This window comes from Trifolium pratense, linkage group LG7, assembly GCF_020283565.1.
Source record: "Trifolium pratense cultivar HEN17-A07 linkage group LG7, ARS_RC_1.1, whole genome shotgun sequence".
Taxonomy (NCBI): Eukaryota; Viridiplantae; Streptophyta; class Magnoliopsida; order Fabales; family Fabaceae; genus Trifolium; species Trifolium pratense.
This window is the reverse complement of record NC_060065.1, coordinates 43,700,385-43,718,569: the sequence shown is the minus strand read 5'-3', so window position 1 is coordinate 43,718,569 and position 18,185 is coordinate 43,700,385. Positions and strand designations below refer to the sequence as shown.

General features: G+C 31.0%; 2 protein-coding genes across 3 annotated transcripts; both read right to left on the bottom strand.

Moving 5' to 3' along the window:
- Positions 1 to 1,691: 1,691 nt before the first annotated feature.
- Positions 1,692 to 3,850, bottom strand: LOC123895148 (pectinesterase-like). Its single transcript, XM_045945370.1, has 3 exons — positions 3,221 to 3,850; positions 2,593 to 2,922; positions 1,692 to 2,393 (listed from the first exon to the last, which is right to left on the bottom strand). The coding sequence occupies exons 1-3, from the start codon at positions 3,771 to 3,773 to the stop codon at positions 1,699 to 1,701; spliced, it is 1,578 nt and encodes a 525-aa protein (XP_045801326.1). The 5' UTR covers positions 3,774 to 3,850; the 3' UTR covers positions 1,692 to 1,698.
- Positions 3,851 to 7,209: 3,359 nt separating this feature from the next.
- Positions 7,210 to 11,094, bottom strand: LOC123895149 (protein DETOXIFICATION 18-like). Of its 2 annotated transcripts, XR_006804106.1 has the most exons (8): positions 10,543 to 11,094; positions 9,419 to 9,963; positions 8,815 to 8,901; positions 8,671 to 8,727; positions 8,145 to 8,383; positions 7,944 to 8,062; positions 7,505 to 7,707; positions 7,210 to 7,302 (listed from the first exon to the last, which is right to left on the bottom strand). XR_006804106.1 is itself a non-coding variant. In XM_045945371.1 (7 exons), exons 1-7 carry the CDS (start codon positions 10,810 to 10,812, stop codon positions 7,576 to 7,578), a joined length of 1,449 nt encoding a protein of 482 aa, XP_045801327.1. In that variant the 5' UTR covers positions 10,813 to 11,094; the 3' UTR covers positions 7,210 to 7,575. The 2 variants fall into 2 exon arrangements, 1 of the variants encoding a protein (XP_045801327.1); XM_045945371.1 differs by having other exon boundaries at positions 7,210 to 7,707.
- Positions 11,095 to 18,185: the final 7,091 nt, after the last annotated feature.

Sequence of the window (18,185 nt, the reverse complement as noted above, 5' to 3'; positions counted from 1 at the left end):
AACTGTCTATCTTGGACCTTTTTAGCGTCCGCGACGACACAAACTCTAAATTGACGCTAACAACCCTATAGCGTCCGTTTTTTAGCATTTAGGGTCTGTTTTGGGTCGAAGCTCCAAAACAGTTTTGTTGTAGTGCAGAACTGCAGATACATGTATCAAACAACGCCACATAATATTTTAACATATATCAAATCATTCATCTTTTTGAGCCTTTCTAGTTTCTAGAGCAAATCCTTAAACAAACCAAAGAAATGTGTTTGATTAACTATCTATGTCTACAAGAATTATTCAAGAAGAAATTACCATGACTGCCACCCCGGTGACACTATACCAAGAATTAGCAAGAGTAGAACCAGCTAACTGAAGCTCACCAAGATGACCAACAAGCATCACAGAAACCAAAGTGATCAAATAATAAAACTATCTCACTCTTAGCTTCTCTTCATTAATTTGTTCTTTTATGATTTTATTTGGGTGGCTTAGGTTAGCCCAAGTTTGTACAAGTTGGATGCAAAGTCTTAATTTTGAAAACAAAACTAGTACAATACCTTGTTTATGCACGAGTCGCGACGTTGACACAAATTTCTTTTAATTTTTTATGAGGGTAATATTGTCGTAAGTAGATATAATGATTAATGTTACATTACATAATTGAATGTCAATTTACATTTTTTTAATTAAAATAATGCAAAAAAATATTAATAGAGTAAATTATAATAGGTCGAATATTGTATACTACGAAATTAGTTCTGTTACAAAATTCCTCGTCAGTGCAAGATTGTTGTTCGGTGGATGATAATTATAATTGTAATATTTATCAGTGACAACTTGTTCATATATGAATAATATTGAACTTGTTGTGATGATATTTCTCAATTTAATAGTAATAATTTATCATGTTTGCGTCCTACAAAACAAAAAGTTTAAAAAAAATACTATTGTATTAATTAAAGCTCGTTATAATTTACTTTTTTGGGTACATAAGCTAATTATAAATTTTATAAATACAATTTTTTTTTACATAAGTTTAAATTTGTATATTATAATTCATAGAATTGACGTTCATCGTAATAATATTTACCTAGCATGTATATTAACAATCTTCATGTACATTCTATTCATTCAATGAATTAACATTTCAATGATATAGAAAGTTCTCTCAATATGTTATCTCTGATTTTAGGGCACACAAAACAAACTCTTCTCTTCCAATTGATTTTTTTATACGCATAAGTCAAAGATCGAAACTCTCACTACATATTTTTAAGGAATTCAAATCTCTTACCACTTGTTGAACGTCACATAATAGTTTATTTTACTTCATATATATGAATTTTCTATATATGTTCATCCGTTCATTATTTTTTTACATAAGTCCTTTATATAATTTTAAAAGAGCGACTTTTGTGAAATGCAGTTAACTTATTTATAATTTTAAAATATTTTTTAACTCTATTATATTTTCAAAAAATACACATAAACCCTACAATTCCATTTTTGAAATGACAACATCCTTATTTGTTATTCAATTTAAACGATAATTAAAGTGGTACAAAGATAATGTTTATATGAATATGAATAGTAATATATGACACAATGTACAAAAGAATAATATTGAGCATGTTCTTACAAGAATTACAATGAATTGTTCACCCAAAGAAAAAGAAAAAGAAAAAAAGAATTACAATATACAAATGATCAAAGACCAGAGGTAAATGGCACAGTAGCTGTAGCCAACCATGTTGGGCCAGCAAGAAGTCCAGTAACAGTAAACTTTGAGGCTTCATTTGGGCTTGTTATCACATGATAACCGGGCCATTTCACTCTCTCTTTTGTTGATGCGCCAGGCCCATAATTTTCATACTCACCATAATACAATGTGTCTTGAGCAAAATCAGTGTCACCCCATGGAGACCAACCCAATGGGCTCACTAAAGTGTCCATAAAAGTTTTCATTACCATAACTCTCGAGTATTGTTGCCAAGGCCGGCCCAAAAAGGTATTGTACTTGTCGACGACGTCCTTTAGATCGGATGCAGCCCTAATTTGACAATTGTGGAATGAAATTCCGGTGTTTTGAAATGGGTCACCTCGACCTTGGGCTGTGATCATGTTAGCTTGACCATCTAAAGGCTTTCTTGCGAAAATGTTACAATTTTGGAATACCACTGCAGCATTGCCAAAGATGAAGTCTACGGTGCCATAGATGTAGCATTGTCGGTAAAATTGACGTTGTGCATGAGTCATTAGGGTGTCTTGATAACCTGATATGGCACAACGGTAGAATACTGAGAGATCAGAGGCTGATCGAAGCGCTACGGCTTGACCCTTGTGTGGACCAGCAGTGTTTTGGAAGGTGATGTCACGTGCAATGAAGTGAAGTCCGTCAATGCCTGAATTTAAATAATTCAAGAGTAATTATATTTTTTAGAAAATAGAAGCTATGATATAGCATACGAAATCGCCTGACACGACATAAACACTATAACATAGGTGAAATTTACTCAACTCCTTCATAATTTGGGAGTATTTACCCACAAACATTATAAGTAAAAGAACATTAAAAGGTAAAGAAATTGGAATATAACTCACCTGCTGTAGCAGAGCTATAAGTTGTAAAACCTCCTTGAACACTTCTAGAACTTGTTATTATAGTATTTTGCATCCCATCACCAACTAACATAATATTATCATTATGCACAGCAACCTCAATATTCTCTCTATAAACACCTTTCTTCACATGTATCACAAACCTTGTCTTAAATTTTCTCTTAGCAGCAGCATCAAGAGCAGCTTGCACTGTCTTAAAATGTCCAGAACCATCTTTTGCCACCACAAGATTGAACTTTAGTGAAGAGTTAGACTGTAAAAGCTTCTTCTCATGCCTAGAAAACCAACTTGGAAACAACCCTTCTTTTGTTTCTGTAGTGACATATCAAGAAATTTTGATTAGCATGATCATATACTATAAATATATTTTTTTAATAAACTATAAAATACAATGACATCATTATCACTTAGGTAAACATTTAGAGATTACAAAATTATATTATTATTTTTGTTTGTCAAGTAGCCTAGTGACTAAAAAATTCACTTTAAAGGTGAATAAGTAGAATGTCCGGAGTTCAAACTCCGGCTGCACATATAGTGCAATGTCTCTGTCAATGGAGGGGAAAATGCTTAGTTTTTAATAAAAATAATGTAAAATTATTGCTATTACCTTTGTTGTGTTTCATGAAATACATATTGATGGCTAAAATGTTCCTTATCATCTCAATGACATTGGTTTGCACAATGAAATTGAAATCTTGAGCATCGAGTTCTAAAGCTCCACTTTTACATGTTTCAATATTTGTGAGAGAAGTTGTGAGCCATGTTTGTGCATCATGTGGTGAACATGTTTTGTTTGCATTGATTAAGCCTTCAAGTGTACGGTTGAGATGAAAGATTGTGTTTTCAAAAAGCTTCAAACAATCACCATGAACCATTTTATGCACCAATGAATTTTGATGAGAATTTTCTTGTGCTTCTTTTTGCATGATAAGAGCTTGTTTTAATGCTAATTGAACTAGCATTCCTCTAAATTCAACTCTATGTTTGATTTTGAAATTATTGTTCATTTGAGTTGTGTAGTTTTTGCATGGTTGAGAATGTGGTGTTTGGTTGCACCACCAATCTATGTTGTTTGAGGAAGGGCCTTTTCTTGATGAGGCTATTGTGAAAATTGAAGATAAAAATAAGAACATGAAAAATATTTTTCCAATGATTGCCATAATTCAATTGTAGAATAATTGAAGAATTTAGAAATAATAAGAGTTTATGTTGCATATAACAAATGTATAGATGATGCTTTAATTTGTTTGACTTATTTTTGGTTTTGACTTATTAAGATATATGTGCATATATATACATAATATTTTGTAGTTAGAGTATGAAGGTGAAAAACGTGTGGAATGAATTGAAAGTATGAAGAATGACACAAATACAAACAATGAATGCAATTGCAAGAAAAAATTAATTGAATATAGGAATAAAATCTTATCTAGTAGAAAAATTGGTATTACTTAATAATTCAGAAAGTTGAAGCCTAATTACTTGTTTTTACAAGAAAAACAAGTGTCCTAATGTGGATTCACATAACATCATTCTTAAGCTTACTTATAAATGCATTAATTAGGAATTTGCGGCTGTGACTATATACATATAATTAAATTAATATTTTGATGAGAATGTTGAGTTGGCTTATGGTGTGTGCTTGTTTCATATGCATGCATAATGTTCTTAAAGAAAGTTGTATATATTATCCTTTTATTAGGAAGATATCTTCAAGGGTACCTTACAAAGAAGGATAGTTTTTTGAACATTGTAACCAATTTCACTTGGTAGGCTTTTGGGTAATAAGCGTTTTGTTGAAGCATAGGTGAAGTTTTTTAGGGTACGTAATCCATGTGGTTTTGACCAAAAATGTGTCAACACACGTTCATGTATTTAAATTTATTAAAAATTATTTATATAATCGGTCACATTTTTACATTATTGGTTAGTGTTATTTTTTTTTCTCTCTTTAGTTTTTGTGCATTATGAACTTTATATCATTTGAAAATTTTGAATTTTTTTTTTCTGCGGTTTCATACATTATAGAAATTTTTTGTTGTAAAAGCTTAATTTTTTTGGAGTTAAATAAGTATAAAAATAAATATATTAAAGGGAGATACTTCTACCAAACAAATATATTAAAGGGAGATACAAATGAAATGTCAAAATTACCCCTAATGCCTTCACATTGAGCCACATGTACAACTATTACTTACACTATTTTTTTCTATATCCCACTATAACTCTCGTTGGTAAAAAAATAGAGGATAGCTGATAAGTTAGCTTATAACAAATGAGCTTATAGCGAAAAAACTATCTGATTGAATTTGTAACGTTTGATAAAATTAGCGGTTGAACTAGCTTATAATTAACTATGAAATGACATAAAAGAGATATGTTTAATTAATATTTAATTTTTTAAAAGTAAGATGGCATGGGTTAAATTGAAAGAAAAATTGATAAGCTATAAACTCATAAGCTACTTAAAATAGTGTGTAAAAAATAAGTTATAAGCTCTTTTTAAAAAATGTTACCAAACAAGTCTTTTTAAGGTAAATGAGCTTATAAACTATAAGCTATAAGCTAGCTTAACTACGTCTTCCCAAAGAGAGTCTACTTTTCGTTCTTCCTTTCCATCCAAACTAACTACTCTCCAATAAAAATTCAACTCTCAACAAATATCTCTCTCTCTCTCTCTCTCTCTCTCTCAAATTTTTGCTAATTATTCCAAAATTAGTTAAAAATTATGGTCAGTTACAATGAATTCGCACAAGTGATAATTATCTTAGACGCGCCTTAAGCAAATGCTAAGAGATTCAATTTTTGACTCCTATACGTATGAAAAAAAAATTCGGTTGGGAGAGAAAAAAAACTCACCTTGTGTACCCCAACAAATTTCCAAAGCAGAGATTAGTTATTGGCAACGACATTAAAAAATTTGTAACTATTATCGTAACTAAAAAAAAACTATGGTTAATCATCTACTCAACAGAATTAACTATATTTTTCAACGTACTTGACCGAATTTCTCAAAAGACTAAAGTATTAATATATAGTTCAAGAAAAAGAAATCACCAAATCAAATTAATAAGCTATTTTTTAGTACACGACTATTCTAAACTTTGATCTGCAAAATGTAAGTACTTGATAGAAAAGTACATGACAAAGTTTAAGGTATTGATCAAATTTTGCCTTGTCCAATGTTTAGTGGACAAAATATTATTTGGTATTTTAAAAAATTTGTACATATGACAAAAATTGTCACGTGGTTCAATGAGGAACATAATTTTAGTTTTTGTCCTGTATCTTAAATCTATTTTCTCTAGTCCCAGAAACAATTTTAAACACAATAAAGATATTAAATTGCCCCTTTTTAAATGAGCTATTAAATTATCATAAATTTATTTTAATTGAAAAATTCCCCTCAGGTAGAAGTTTGATCTGAATTGAACCTTTAACAGTTGCTTTTGAAAAATTGAAGATATTTTTTAGGCTTTTTTTTTTAACCGCAAAACAAACAATTATATTAATCGAGAGAAAAATAAAGGGCAACAAAGTACAAGTGGTACTAAATCTACCAATTAAGATGAGTAAAAGTTGTAAAGAATCATGAAGATTCCATTGTTAATGGCTCAAATAAAGACAAATCAAACAAATCATTGGAAATCAATTTGCGTGAATGCATTGCTTTAATACATGGAGTTAAACCAAATAATACTCATAAAACCACTTAATAATATTTCCTAATATCATCATTACCGTTGGTTCAGTCAAACAAAAATAATAGTCATAAAACTACTCAATGGTTTTTTTTTTTTTACCAAAAAAACCGTTGCAGGTTAGGCTCCATAGGCCTATATAACACGTACAATAGCTTTCTACCATTATTACTACTTTGAATAATATAATCTTCAATTCCGATACTTTTCATTTTCATTACAAGTCTCACATTAGAATTGCCTAAGAATATAATTTATTGGATCCGTAGGCCATTGCAAAGAAAAAATGCCGTCATTTCTAGCCTTACAAATTTGCCCAAAAGGTAGAGGGCCAAACAAGTAACTCTTTCACCCCTTTTTTCCATTTTTTGCTAATGAAGCATCGTAACAACACAAAAAGATTACCCGGAAGGATTATGCGGCACTGATTTTTTGTTGGTTCAAGACAATCAAAATAGACAGCTTTTTGAATATATGTTAGATCTTAGATCAACCATGCATCATATCCGATTCATTGAGGGTAAATTTAGTAGTGTTCGCGTATATAAACATTAGATATAAATGATGTGAAATTCTTGACACATCTCCTCACATTATTACTATTAGACTTGAACGCGAATATAAATGATGAGTGGTTGGATCAGAAATCTGATAGCAAGTGGTTCAGCATATTGTAGATCGAGGAGGTTCTGACGTGGCAGTCCATGTAAGATGCCACATGCATAAAAAATTAAACGTGTCATTGCCATGTGACCGGCCGTTAGTCAACTAACGAATTTTGTAACGTTGGAGATGAAATCCAAAATAGAAAATTAATCGAGGATGAAAAAGATTGATTTTCTTTTATAAATACAAAAATCAAAATTCGCTATAAAAGTAAAGACGAAAAACAAACTTTACACTATATAATATATTGATTGATATGATGTTATAATTAATGATACAAAGGAGCCTGAAGCTCAAGTTATAGTTTCGCTCACATAGCACATTTAACAAGGACCCGGATTCCATGAATTCGTTTTTTCGGTGCATTCATGCAGTCGGGCTGTTTGTAGGCGTCCGATCAAGATCGGACGATCATGATTTAAAACTATATTTATTGACTGCATTTGTTTAAACCGTCCGATCGTGATCGAACGGTTATAAAATGACTGCACCAAAAATTCAACTTCACTGAATCAATTTCCCATTTTAACAAACCTCTCACTGCGATTCCAAACACAATCTTATCAAGCCCTACATAACATGAATTTTCAGTTGTTTATGCAACAATGAGTTGGTCATTATCTTTATCGTCTGAAACGTTCAATTTAGTCCATTTGACATATCTTGTCAAAAGTAACAGTGTCCCAGTTTGACACACCAGGCCACAAATTAGACCAATCCACAAACCCTATAAAATAAAACAAATTCAAAAGAAATACAATGATTAAGCAATTTAATACAACATCATGATTATTCTTTTGCATTAACACAAACACAATTACACTCTGATATGTGTACATATATCAAGTTATATATTTGATTCATACCAAAAAAAAAAGTATATTTGGTCCGAACCAAATATATATAACCTGATATGTGTACCTTTTGTTTATATTTAAAATCGGACGGAGTAACTATTTTTACCTTATACTGCAAATTGGTCTTAAATCCAAGGAGACATGAAATTGGCAAACCAATGAGATAAAAAGTTGCAAGGTTGACATAAACAGCTAAGTGCTGCCAACCACATCCTCTAGCCACCCCTGCATTAAGAGTTTTAGTTAATGATGATGATGATGTTGTTAGAGAAAGCTTCTTAAATTAACAGAGATAAAGAACTCAAACCTGATAAGACACCTTGGATAGAATCTAATAGTATGGAAATAGCAAGTAATGGTGTTACTGAAGCAAACTCCTTTTTGATAATAGGACTATTACTAAACAGCTGAATCCATATATCATGACCAAATAAAAGCATCAAAACAAAACAAAAACCAAGAAGTAGAGAAAGCTTTAGAGTGACTCCCATTGCTTGTTTAGCTCTTTCTGGTTGGCCTGCTCCCAATTCATTGGATACCCTTGTGCTATAAATGTTCAAGTTTCAAATTTTCAATATATGTACGTACGCCTTTTCGAGGAAATTGTATTGTTTGCAGTCATACAGTCACACCTTGTCGGAGGTCTTGACCGTTGGATGCAAATTTGATGACTCCTATTTTAAAGTTTATTTGGTAAAGTTTGAATTGAGTCACTGATCTTCATCTAACGATCGAGATCTCTTGACTGTGTGCTTTTCTGGATTGTAGGAAATCTAGGTCTAGAAGGAAAAATGCAACAATGCCGATGAGTATGTTAATGTAGACGAACTAACCTTGCAGCAGCACTAAGACCATAAGTGATCATGTAAGCAATGAATTCTGTGTTTGCACTGCATAATATTTTTTGAAGAATAACAATAGTGAATCTTTGTTATCTTTACATTAAAAACAAAAATATAAAGATAGAAGAGCCTTACCATATTGCAATCAATGAAGTTGTTATTTGTGCATCAGGCATTATTCCAGCTAAGAAAACTAAAACTTCAAAAGCCCAATACTCCAAACTTGCATAATGTAAAATTAAAATAGTAAGATTCATAATATATTGATTTGGTGGGTTTCAAACGTGAGTGGTTAACTCTCACATCGATTATGAATGAAAAGAATGTTGGATTTATAAGAGAGGTCCTAGAGCATTTGACCCGATGTTTCTCCCGAGCTTCCCCAGACTCCCCAACAGGATCTTACATTAAACAAACAAAAGTATGATAGTGTTCAACCTAGAAGCTAATATTTTAGCATATTCCCGGTTAGGATAAACAGCTTAATTAAGCCTAATAACATAAGCGCTTATCATGTAAGGGCTTATGTATAAAATATTATTATGTAAGGGCTTGAGATATCCTAGAGAGCTTTTGGATTGGACATGTCAAAGTTATCTCCAGAATCCCTCTCAAACAACCTTACAAGTGCTTACGCCAGTAGATAAACTCAATTAAGCCAATCCAAACAGGTCGTACGCTTTCTAAGATAAATCATCAAAAGGGTCAAATAAAGTGAAAGGAATTTAGAAACTCATACCATACCATTGCTGCTGAGGGCAGAGCTAGTTTTATGTTTGTAAGCAGGTAATGAAATGATTGCATTGAAAATCCTTTCCATGTATTCTCAAATTTCTTTGCATATATGACATATAATCCTAACATTATCATTGATATCCAAAGTGAAATAGAAGTTGCAATTGGTCCACCTATGAAATTCAAACTTGTCCATTCAACAAATCCATATGCAATTCCAACATGAACCAATGCTGGAATAGCTGAAAGAATAACCAGTGGCATTACCACAGATTGTGTTTGTAGAAATCTCAACATGTTTTGTAAGATACTATATGCAAATAATCCTGGTATGAGAAACTTCATGTAGAGTGCAGCTGTTCTAGCAATGTCTTGTGATTGATGAAGTAACACTAGAATGTGTTCTGTATAGAACCAAATAATTGATATTATGATAGAAAAGATGAAAGATATGATGCATGAGCCTTGTAGATAAATTCCCAACATGTGATATTCATTTGCACCAAATCCTTGTCCACAGAGTGTTTCTAGTGCACCACTTAAACCAACCTAAGACAAGAACATAAAGTTTAATTTTGTGACAACATTTAGGCCTACTCAGATAAACAACTTATTTATGAGCTTGTAGTATAATCGCTTATCATATTATATATGTACTTATGTACTTATGCATAAGTCCTTTCTATAACAAAAGATAAACTATCACATTCTGCTAAGTGAGGCCAGATACATGTACCAAGAGACGCCATAATATTTTAACATAGATCAAATCTTTAACCAAATCATTGACCTTTTAAGTTTTCCTTAAAATACTAAAACATATTATATAAATGTACATTTGACTAGTATTATTTCATATTGGATATAATTAATGAATAAGAGTTCAAGAATGAGAGAAAAAAGAGGCAGCAGAGAGAAACCAAAAAAAAAATCTCAATCATCATCATCATCATCACAAACCAACAAAAACCACCGATCAGCTCATCCAAACAACATCACAATCTTTCATCCACCACACACAAAACAAAACCACACCACTGTTTTTCTTACATCTAAACTACTCATAGTTTCAAACAATTTAAAAAACAAAATAAAAATGGAATAATAATGAAAATTATGATTAATTACCATAACAGCCACACCAGTGAGACTAAACCAAGAATTAGCAAGAGTAGAACCAGCTAACTGAAGCTCACCAAGATGACCAACAAGCATCACAGAAACCAAAGTGATCAAATAATAAAACAAGTTTGTAAGAATCATTGGTAATGAAAACATCAATTGAATTTTTGCTTCCTCTATATCCAATACTTTGTTCCACCATCTCTCTGTTTGAGTTCTTGTGTTCTGTTCTCCATTATCATCAATTGGCACCAACAGAGGTGTTCTTGCTGCCATGTGAAGAGTATCTTAATCTCACTCTTAGCTTCTCTACCTTCAATTTATTTTTCTTTTCAATTCTATATATTTTTTAAGGGTCTTTTTGTTGGTACTATCGTGTGGCATAGGTAACCCAGCAGGCACTTTGCATGATTATTTTCATTCTTTATATAGTATTATTCAGTTACAACTTGGATACAGTCTTTTTCATATTTATGGAATTTATTTGGTCTTTAATACTCTCTGTCCCTTATTAAAAGTTTCTGGGATTTTTCATGTATATTAAGAAAAAATTGATAGTGTAATTAATACTCCCTCTCTCCTAAAATAAATGACATAATTGATCATATTTATGTTTGTCAATGCACAATTTAATCACTAATATCTTAAATTATCTATTATTAAAAATTATAAAAATTATATATTTTGAAAATACTCACCAAAGACAAATGAAACATCTCATATGCTAATATTTGCATGTACATATTAGTAGAAAAATACAGTCAAAAATAGGTCTTTTTTTTCTCTTACCCCAATATCCGACCCACTGATCGCCTAATTTGGTTCGGGGTCAGTTCTGACATGAAGTGGTTTCATCCCCCTCTCGGTCGCAGTTGCGTGGATCAATTGTAGTTCTCCCTATCAAGTCCAACACCAATTACCATTAAACCAACTAACGATTGATATTTATTCAATTAATTTAAAAAGTTAATATTTAATTATAATCAAGGTGGTTTCTAAAAAATATACAACTTTTAGTCGTAACAATTTAATTATGTTTTTAGTTAAATAAGTGATTTTCACATATTTTTGAGTTTGTTTGAGTTTTTCATCTTTGTGATTTATTTGTCCCTTGTTGTTTGACGTCTCGTCTTGGTACGGTGTTTGTTTTGAGTCTCGTCTTGGTATGGAGTTTGTTTTGAGTCCCGTCTTTGTACGGTGTTTATTTTGTTCAGATTTGCAGATTTGCTTCGATTCAGATCCAATACAGATTCAATGACTCTAGCATCTTCAACGTTGCAAATCCGGATGCATGGCTATTCCGGACACTTGTATTTCGTCTTATCAATTGTAGGCTTAAAGATAAAGATAAAGCCGTTTTATGCTATTAACTCGGATGCCGTGAGCTTGTTCGCAGATTCATCCTTTTTAATTTTTAGCGATTTTGAATATGTAATGATTTTGATTGATGTAATATACCAATTTGAATGAATGAATATTATTGTTTTTGTTGAAAAACAAAAAAAGTAAATTGTAACACTTTAATTATGTCAAATTGTTCAATCCAACCATTCATAATAGAAAGAAAGGGGAGAGGTGGAGTTAAGGTCATTGAAATCCGTATTGATTCTTTAGGTAGTGGGTGAGTACTTATCTAACGGTGGGAGAGGTGGAGTTATGGGTATGGGACTTATTCAGAAGATCTGCACTTTGTTGTAACTGAATTGGAAAGTTAAAGTTTTCACTTTTACCCTGAGGTAAATAGTTGGGTTGATGTTTTAGTCAATATGGGTTGTGAGGTGAGGTTTTATTTACTGATTTATGAGCATTGTCCTGTTTAAGTTTGGTTATTTTTGTTGACGGATTATGCGAATATTTTGCACAATGTTGATTTGCTTGTAGATACTTTTTAGGTTTCGACTCTCTTTTTTTTTTAAGAAGTGTTTATACTATAAGCTGCAAATTAAATTGTTTATCAAACCAACATCATAATCAATGGAAAAAATGGAGATTTGATACACTTTTAACATCGGTTCTTGATTTTGTGCAATAGATAAGAGGCACGACGGATGTAAAAGGTGAACAAGAGGTCCAGAGGCCAAAGCCATGAAAAACAAGTTATGGGGATTTTTTTACATCGAGTAGATTGAGTTGTTTAACCATTGTGAAAAGTGCCCACATTCTAAATCAGTGGTATCTACATCGATTGCAGAATTAATGTAAAAATTGATTTTCGATTGATGTGAAAAGTCTTTTATATCTTAGTAAAAGATAAATAAGAATCATATAAAAATATTAACTATAGAAGAAAATATTTTGCAAAAGGATGAAGTGAAAGTGTACTTTCTTTTTTCAATATATAGAGGAAAATTGTATGAACTTTTCTTTTTGGTGAACAATTCCTGCTATGAAGTATATAATTATCTCTCATTTTCTATCAACATCATCTCAAATGTTAAAAGTAGCGGTAGTTGTAACAACCTTAAGTCTGATACTCTAAAATTGTTAAAGTATTATCTGACACAGATATATTTTACCTATATAAGATAAACATGACTAAGCATGATTCAAGTTACTAGAAACCAAACTGAAAAGTATAGATCAGATCTAACATAAGAAAAAGAAAGTGTGCAAGCTTGAAAATTTGAAATAGTATTTTATTTTCAACTTTAAGCATTTACTTACAAAGGCAATTAATGTCCATTTTCAAATTCATACTAAAATAGCATGTCAATGCTAATTAAACGACCAAAGAAGCACAAAATAGGCACACATTATTGTGCATATGCTTAATTAGAATATTAATTAATTAATCATAAAAACCACACATAGGAAAATACTTTAACATTAATCAAAGAAAGTTTGCAATGAAGTTACATGTCACTGATCTTTCTTTTCTTCAATCTTTTCTTCCTTAGCAGCTTCTTTCACTTCCTTTGTAGGTTGTTTCACTTCCTTAGCTTTTTTCACTTCTTTGACTTCTTTCACCTTTGCACTACCAGCTTTTGGCTTCATGAAGCAAAAGCATGAGCAACAAGGACATTGGAACAAGAATTTCATTTCCAATCTAAAAATGCCCAGATCCCAATTTTCTGAACAAAGAATGTAAGTGTTCAACTTTTGTGTGTACTCTTCTTAGTTCTTATCTTCTTTCTTTCTAAATATAGCCAATTACTTAATGCTACTATACTATAGCCAATTACTTTTCTTCATTTAATTTTTATTTTACTATAAGCTGTATATTCATTGGATTCCACTTCAATCACTTTCAATGTCTAATAATGCCAGCTTTTGAGTGAGTGAGGATATGGGGTGGTGGGGTTATGGCCTTGTAGGCTAGCTGAGGCCATGTTGAAATTAAACGCAGTAAATGCATCACGCAATTAGTTATTGATTTTGATTGTCTGATCTGAAATTAATGATAAATATAATTTAATGAAAAATTAGTGAAGGTGTAATGTGACTGATCTTAAATTATTTGACGGTATCAATTAATGCGTATAATTGTGTTTATTTATAAAGGAAAATGCTCTTTGGTGCGAAATTAATTTCGTCGGAACTGTGCGAATGAGTTGGCGCACATTTTATCATTTTATTTTTACTTATACCCAAAGGCGGTGAGGAATATATAGTCGGTCCAATGAACAATCCTCACCTCAAAACATTAGCTAATTGGGATTGAAATAACATTGTAGTTATTAACAAAGACATAGCATATTTTCATCGTAACATTGAGACACAGCTAGCAGTGATGGTAATTAACAAGGTGACGGATAGCCTCGATGTAAAGATGGATGATTGTTGCGACAACCAGCCCTTACGACACTTTAGTGGCAGGGCAGCAACGACGGTGGACGACGTCGACGATGAAAGGTTGAACATACAGGTTGAAAACATTCTAAAAGACTTTGGAGATAAACTTACTGGAAAATGAGATTTTTGTGTGTAAGTGCAAAAATAATATTTTGACCATTTTGATTTTAATTTTTTAATTTAAAAAAGCAGCCTTAAGCGGTGGATTTGCATGTTAAGTTACCGTTCGCGTGTTTTTTGCGAAAATACTCTCGCACCATATAGCATAGTTGATTTATAAAATTGCAGTCTGCAATAGATCCAAATGCTGCATTTCTTGTAGGATTTGGATTATGTGTTGTCACATTACACAATTTAACACTTCAAAGTCGTTCGATTGAGGAACGGTCAAACATTTAATGTGATTTTTTTATTAATATTGATATTAAAATTTGGATCGTTTGATCTTAATCAGATGACTTTTAAAGTAGATGTTTAATTACAAAGTTATGAGTGTGCAAACATTCGAGATCCTTCCTTGTGGGTCATCTTGGCCATGCTATGAGAAAAGAGTGCACCTATCCTTGTTTTTTTGTATACCAAAAGGGTTACTCAAGCATGTGAGGTATTATAATTTATAACTCTATATTGCCTAAAGGGAGCTTTTAGGTTTGAAAAATTAGGCATAATTTCAAAAAGGTTGAAACCAATTTCAAAGTTTAGACACAAGTAAAAAAAAAAATAGAGTATTGGTTTCTTTAGTTCTTGTGACTTTTCTATAAAAGGTAGATAGTTGGTTAATTTTGTTCTCTTCCCATTTTTTTTTATGATAAGTTAATCTTGCACATAATGATAGGCTAATGGTTAAGTTCAAAGGATTTGATGAGATCAACTAAATTCTTCCAAAAGGATATGCGGCTTGTGCGGTAAACTGTTGTATTTGATATACAGCATATATACAGTATGTTGATCAATTTTATAACTTTGTATTTTGTCTCATTCTTGCTACCCATGTGTATTGGTTTAAGAGCTTCTAAATCCAATGAGAGTTCAATTCAATTCCGACCGTCTACATCTTCGATTTGTTTATATGTTGGGTCATACCGATAATAGATAGAACGAGTCAATTTTAAAAAATTGGATTAAAATTTTGTTGCGACACCTATTTTTCAAATAATTCAATACGTTATACATAAAAAAACAAAAGATAGAAAAATTAAATGAATAACAAAAAAAACGAGATACAATTACTTTGTTTGAAATCTGTAGATTCAAAGACAATAATAGATCAATCATAATAAGTAGAAATTAAAATAGACGATTATATCATATTTTATACCTCTTTCAACATATTACAATGTTGTAAAATATAACATTTCTCTCGTATATCAAAGATCGATAAAAACAACAAAGCGGGGTATGAGAGAGAAAGAGAGAGACTTGAAATCAAAGAAAAAATTAATTTGCACCTTAATCATTGATCGGTCGATTCGAATCTCGGATACTCCACTTATCCGCCTTTAGATGATATTTCTTGCCACTAGGCTATTTAAAAAAGGAGAATGTTAACTTGTGCCCTTAAGGGCACATGTTAAGGAGATAAATGTGGAAAAAATTTATTGAACTTGTGGTGTATTCAATTCTCTAAACATTAAATGTTTTCTATCATTAAAAGCTATATTTCTATTTTTAGGTAGTTTAACATGTGCCCTTAGGGCACAAGTTAACATAACCCTTTAAAAAAATAAAAAATAAAAACATTATGTATATCATGTGTATGCACAGTCTCAATTTAATGCTACATTATTTTTCTGAGGTCACACTCACAAAGGACAATCTTCTCGACTAAAATTACTGACAAATTTCCCAATTATTCTTAAAAGTCTTCAAATATATTCATTTTGTTAATTTTGCCCCTCTCTATATTAACCGATTTTGATGGGATTTGTCCAAATTGAGCAACCTAAATGTGTAAAAAATTGAATACCAAAAAAAAAATGTGTAAGAAATTTGTAACAATTTGAAGCAAGTTTTTTAATACTTTTAGAATGAAAAAAATTAGAGATGTAAAAATTCCTCAAAAATTTAAAGTATTTTACACCTCCAGATTGACCAACCCAACTAAAGGTATAAAAATTCCAAAAAATTGAACTTTTCGACACCTCTGGTTGGCCAATTCAAAATGTTAAAAAAAAAAAAAAAAAAAGTAAGCATTTTACACATTTGGATTGATTAATGGACCAAAACTTACATGCATTTCCATACATGCATTTCTTACTTTTCCTCTCACAAAGAGGTAGTTTTTTTTATTAAAAATAATTTTTTTTTATTTTTTCAAAATGAAAAAACACAAATAACCACCTATTTGTGAGTGAAAAAGTAAGAAATGCATGTATGAAAATGCATGTAAGTTTTGTCCTTGATTAATTGGAAGGTGTAAAGAATTCTTTTTTTTTTTTTGGAGTGAAGCCAATTTAGAAGTGTTAAGAATTGTAAAAAATTTGAAATAAGCATTTTGTACCTCTAGATTGATCAATCTGGATGTGCAAAAACTCATGAAAAATTTGGAGTGTGCATTTTACACATTCAGATTCATCAATTTGAAACTCTAAAAATTTTGAAAGATGTTTAAATGAGAATTTTACACCTATAAATTAGACAAATAAAAAAAAATCTGGCCGAAGAGGATGAAATCTTGAAAGGAAAAAATAAAAAAAAAGATTTTAGAGGCTTTTAAAAATTTTGAGAGGAAAAAAAAAACTCTCAAAATCAAATAAACTCAACAAGATAAAGTTTTGAAATTTTCTCTTTTCACCCTTGTACGAATTTTTATTTTTGCCATTGAATAAATTTTAAAGTAACTATACAATGACAAAGTTATATGACTATGCACACATACGAGATCCTTCCTTGTGGGTCATCTTGGCCATGCTTAATGAGAAAAGAGTGCACCTATTTGTTTTTTGGTATACCAAAAGGGTTACTCAAGCATGTGAGGTAGTATTATAATTTACAACTCTATATGCCTAAAGGGTGCTTTTATATTTGAAAAATTAGGCATTTATATTAATTTATAGAGTAAAATATCTTTTACATCCCTACTAAGTTTTAATTTTCGTCCTTATATTTTAAAATTATTCTTTTTAGTTCCAAATTAATTTTCAGTTTTGGTTTTAGTCTCATATGTTAGGTCAATTAACTATCAAGTAACGAAAGTTCATGTGGTGTTGACACGTTGGATTCCATGAACACGTGGCATCATACGTAGACTGTCACGTCATAAATTTTTTAATAAAATTAAAAAAAAAAATTCGGCCAAGAATTAAAAACGTTTCTTTTATTTAAAGATGGTGGTGGTGCTTAGCTCTCTATGTTTCTACATCTTTGATGGAAAATGGTGGTGATGGTAGTCAAAAGAAACATTTTTTATTTTTGAGAAAAAAAATAAAAAAATATGACGTGGTAGTCCACATAGGATGTGGCATGTCAACTGAATCCAATGTGGTAGCGCCACCTGAACTTCCGTTAGTCAGTAGTTAGTTGACCTAACATTTGAGACTAAAACCAAAACTGAAAATTAATTGAGGACTAAAAAGAGTGATTTTAATGTATAAAAACGAAAACCAAAACTCAATATAAAAGTAGGAACTAAAAACATATTTTACCATAATTTATATTAATATATTATAAAAAAATATCATCAAAACAAGATAATAGTGTATTTCAATATAACTTATTTAAAATTGGATGGTGGGACTATAGTATAATATATCAGTCTGACTACTGACAAAAAAAACACATTTTGCAACCAAAAGAAAATAAAAAACTACATCTCATAAATATAACTCAAATAATAGTCACCAGGAATATTATTGGAG

Bases quoted from the DNA above. Each gene is read 5' to 3' on its own strand.
- LOC123895149 (XM_045945371.1), bottom strand. From the start codon at position 10,812: ATGGCAGCAAGAACACCTCTGTTGGTGCCAATTGATGATAATGGAGAA. The intron at 9,964-10,542 runs GTAATTAATCAT...TTCTTGTCTTAG, and splicing joins TCACTGGTGTGGCTGTTATG to GTTGGTTTAAGTGGTGCACT. The intron at 8,063-8,144 runs GTTTGAGTTCTT...CTCTTAATGCAG, and splicing joins TATCCAAGGTGTCTTATCAG to GGGTGGCTAGAGGATGTGGT.
- LOC123895148 (XM_045945370.1), bottom strand. From the start codon at position 3,773: ATGGCAATCATTGGAAAAATATTTTTCATGTTCTTATTTTTATCTTCA. The intron at 2,923-3,220 runs GTAATAGCAATA...ATGTCACTACAG, and splicing joins TTTCATGAAACACAACAAAG to AAACAAAAGAAGGGTTGTTT. The intron at 2,394-2,592 runs GTGAGTTATATT...ATTTAAATTCAG, and splicing joins TTATAGCTCTGCTACAGCAG to GCATTGACGGACTTCACTTC.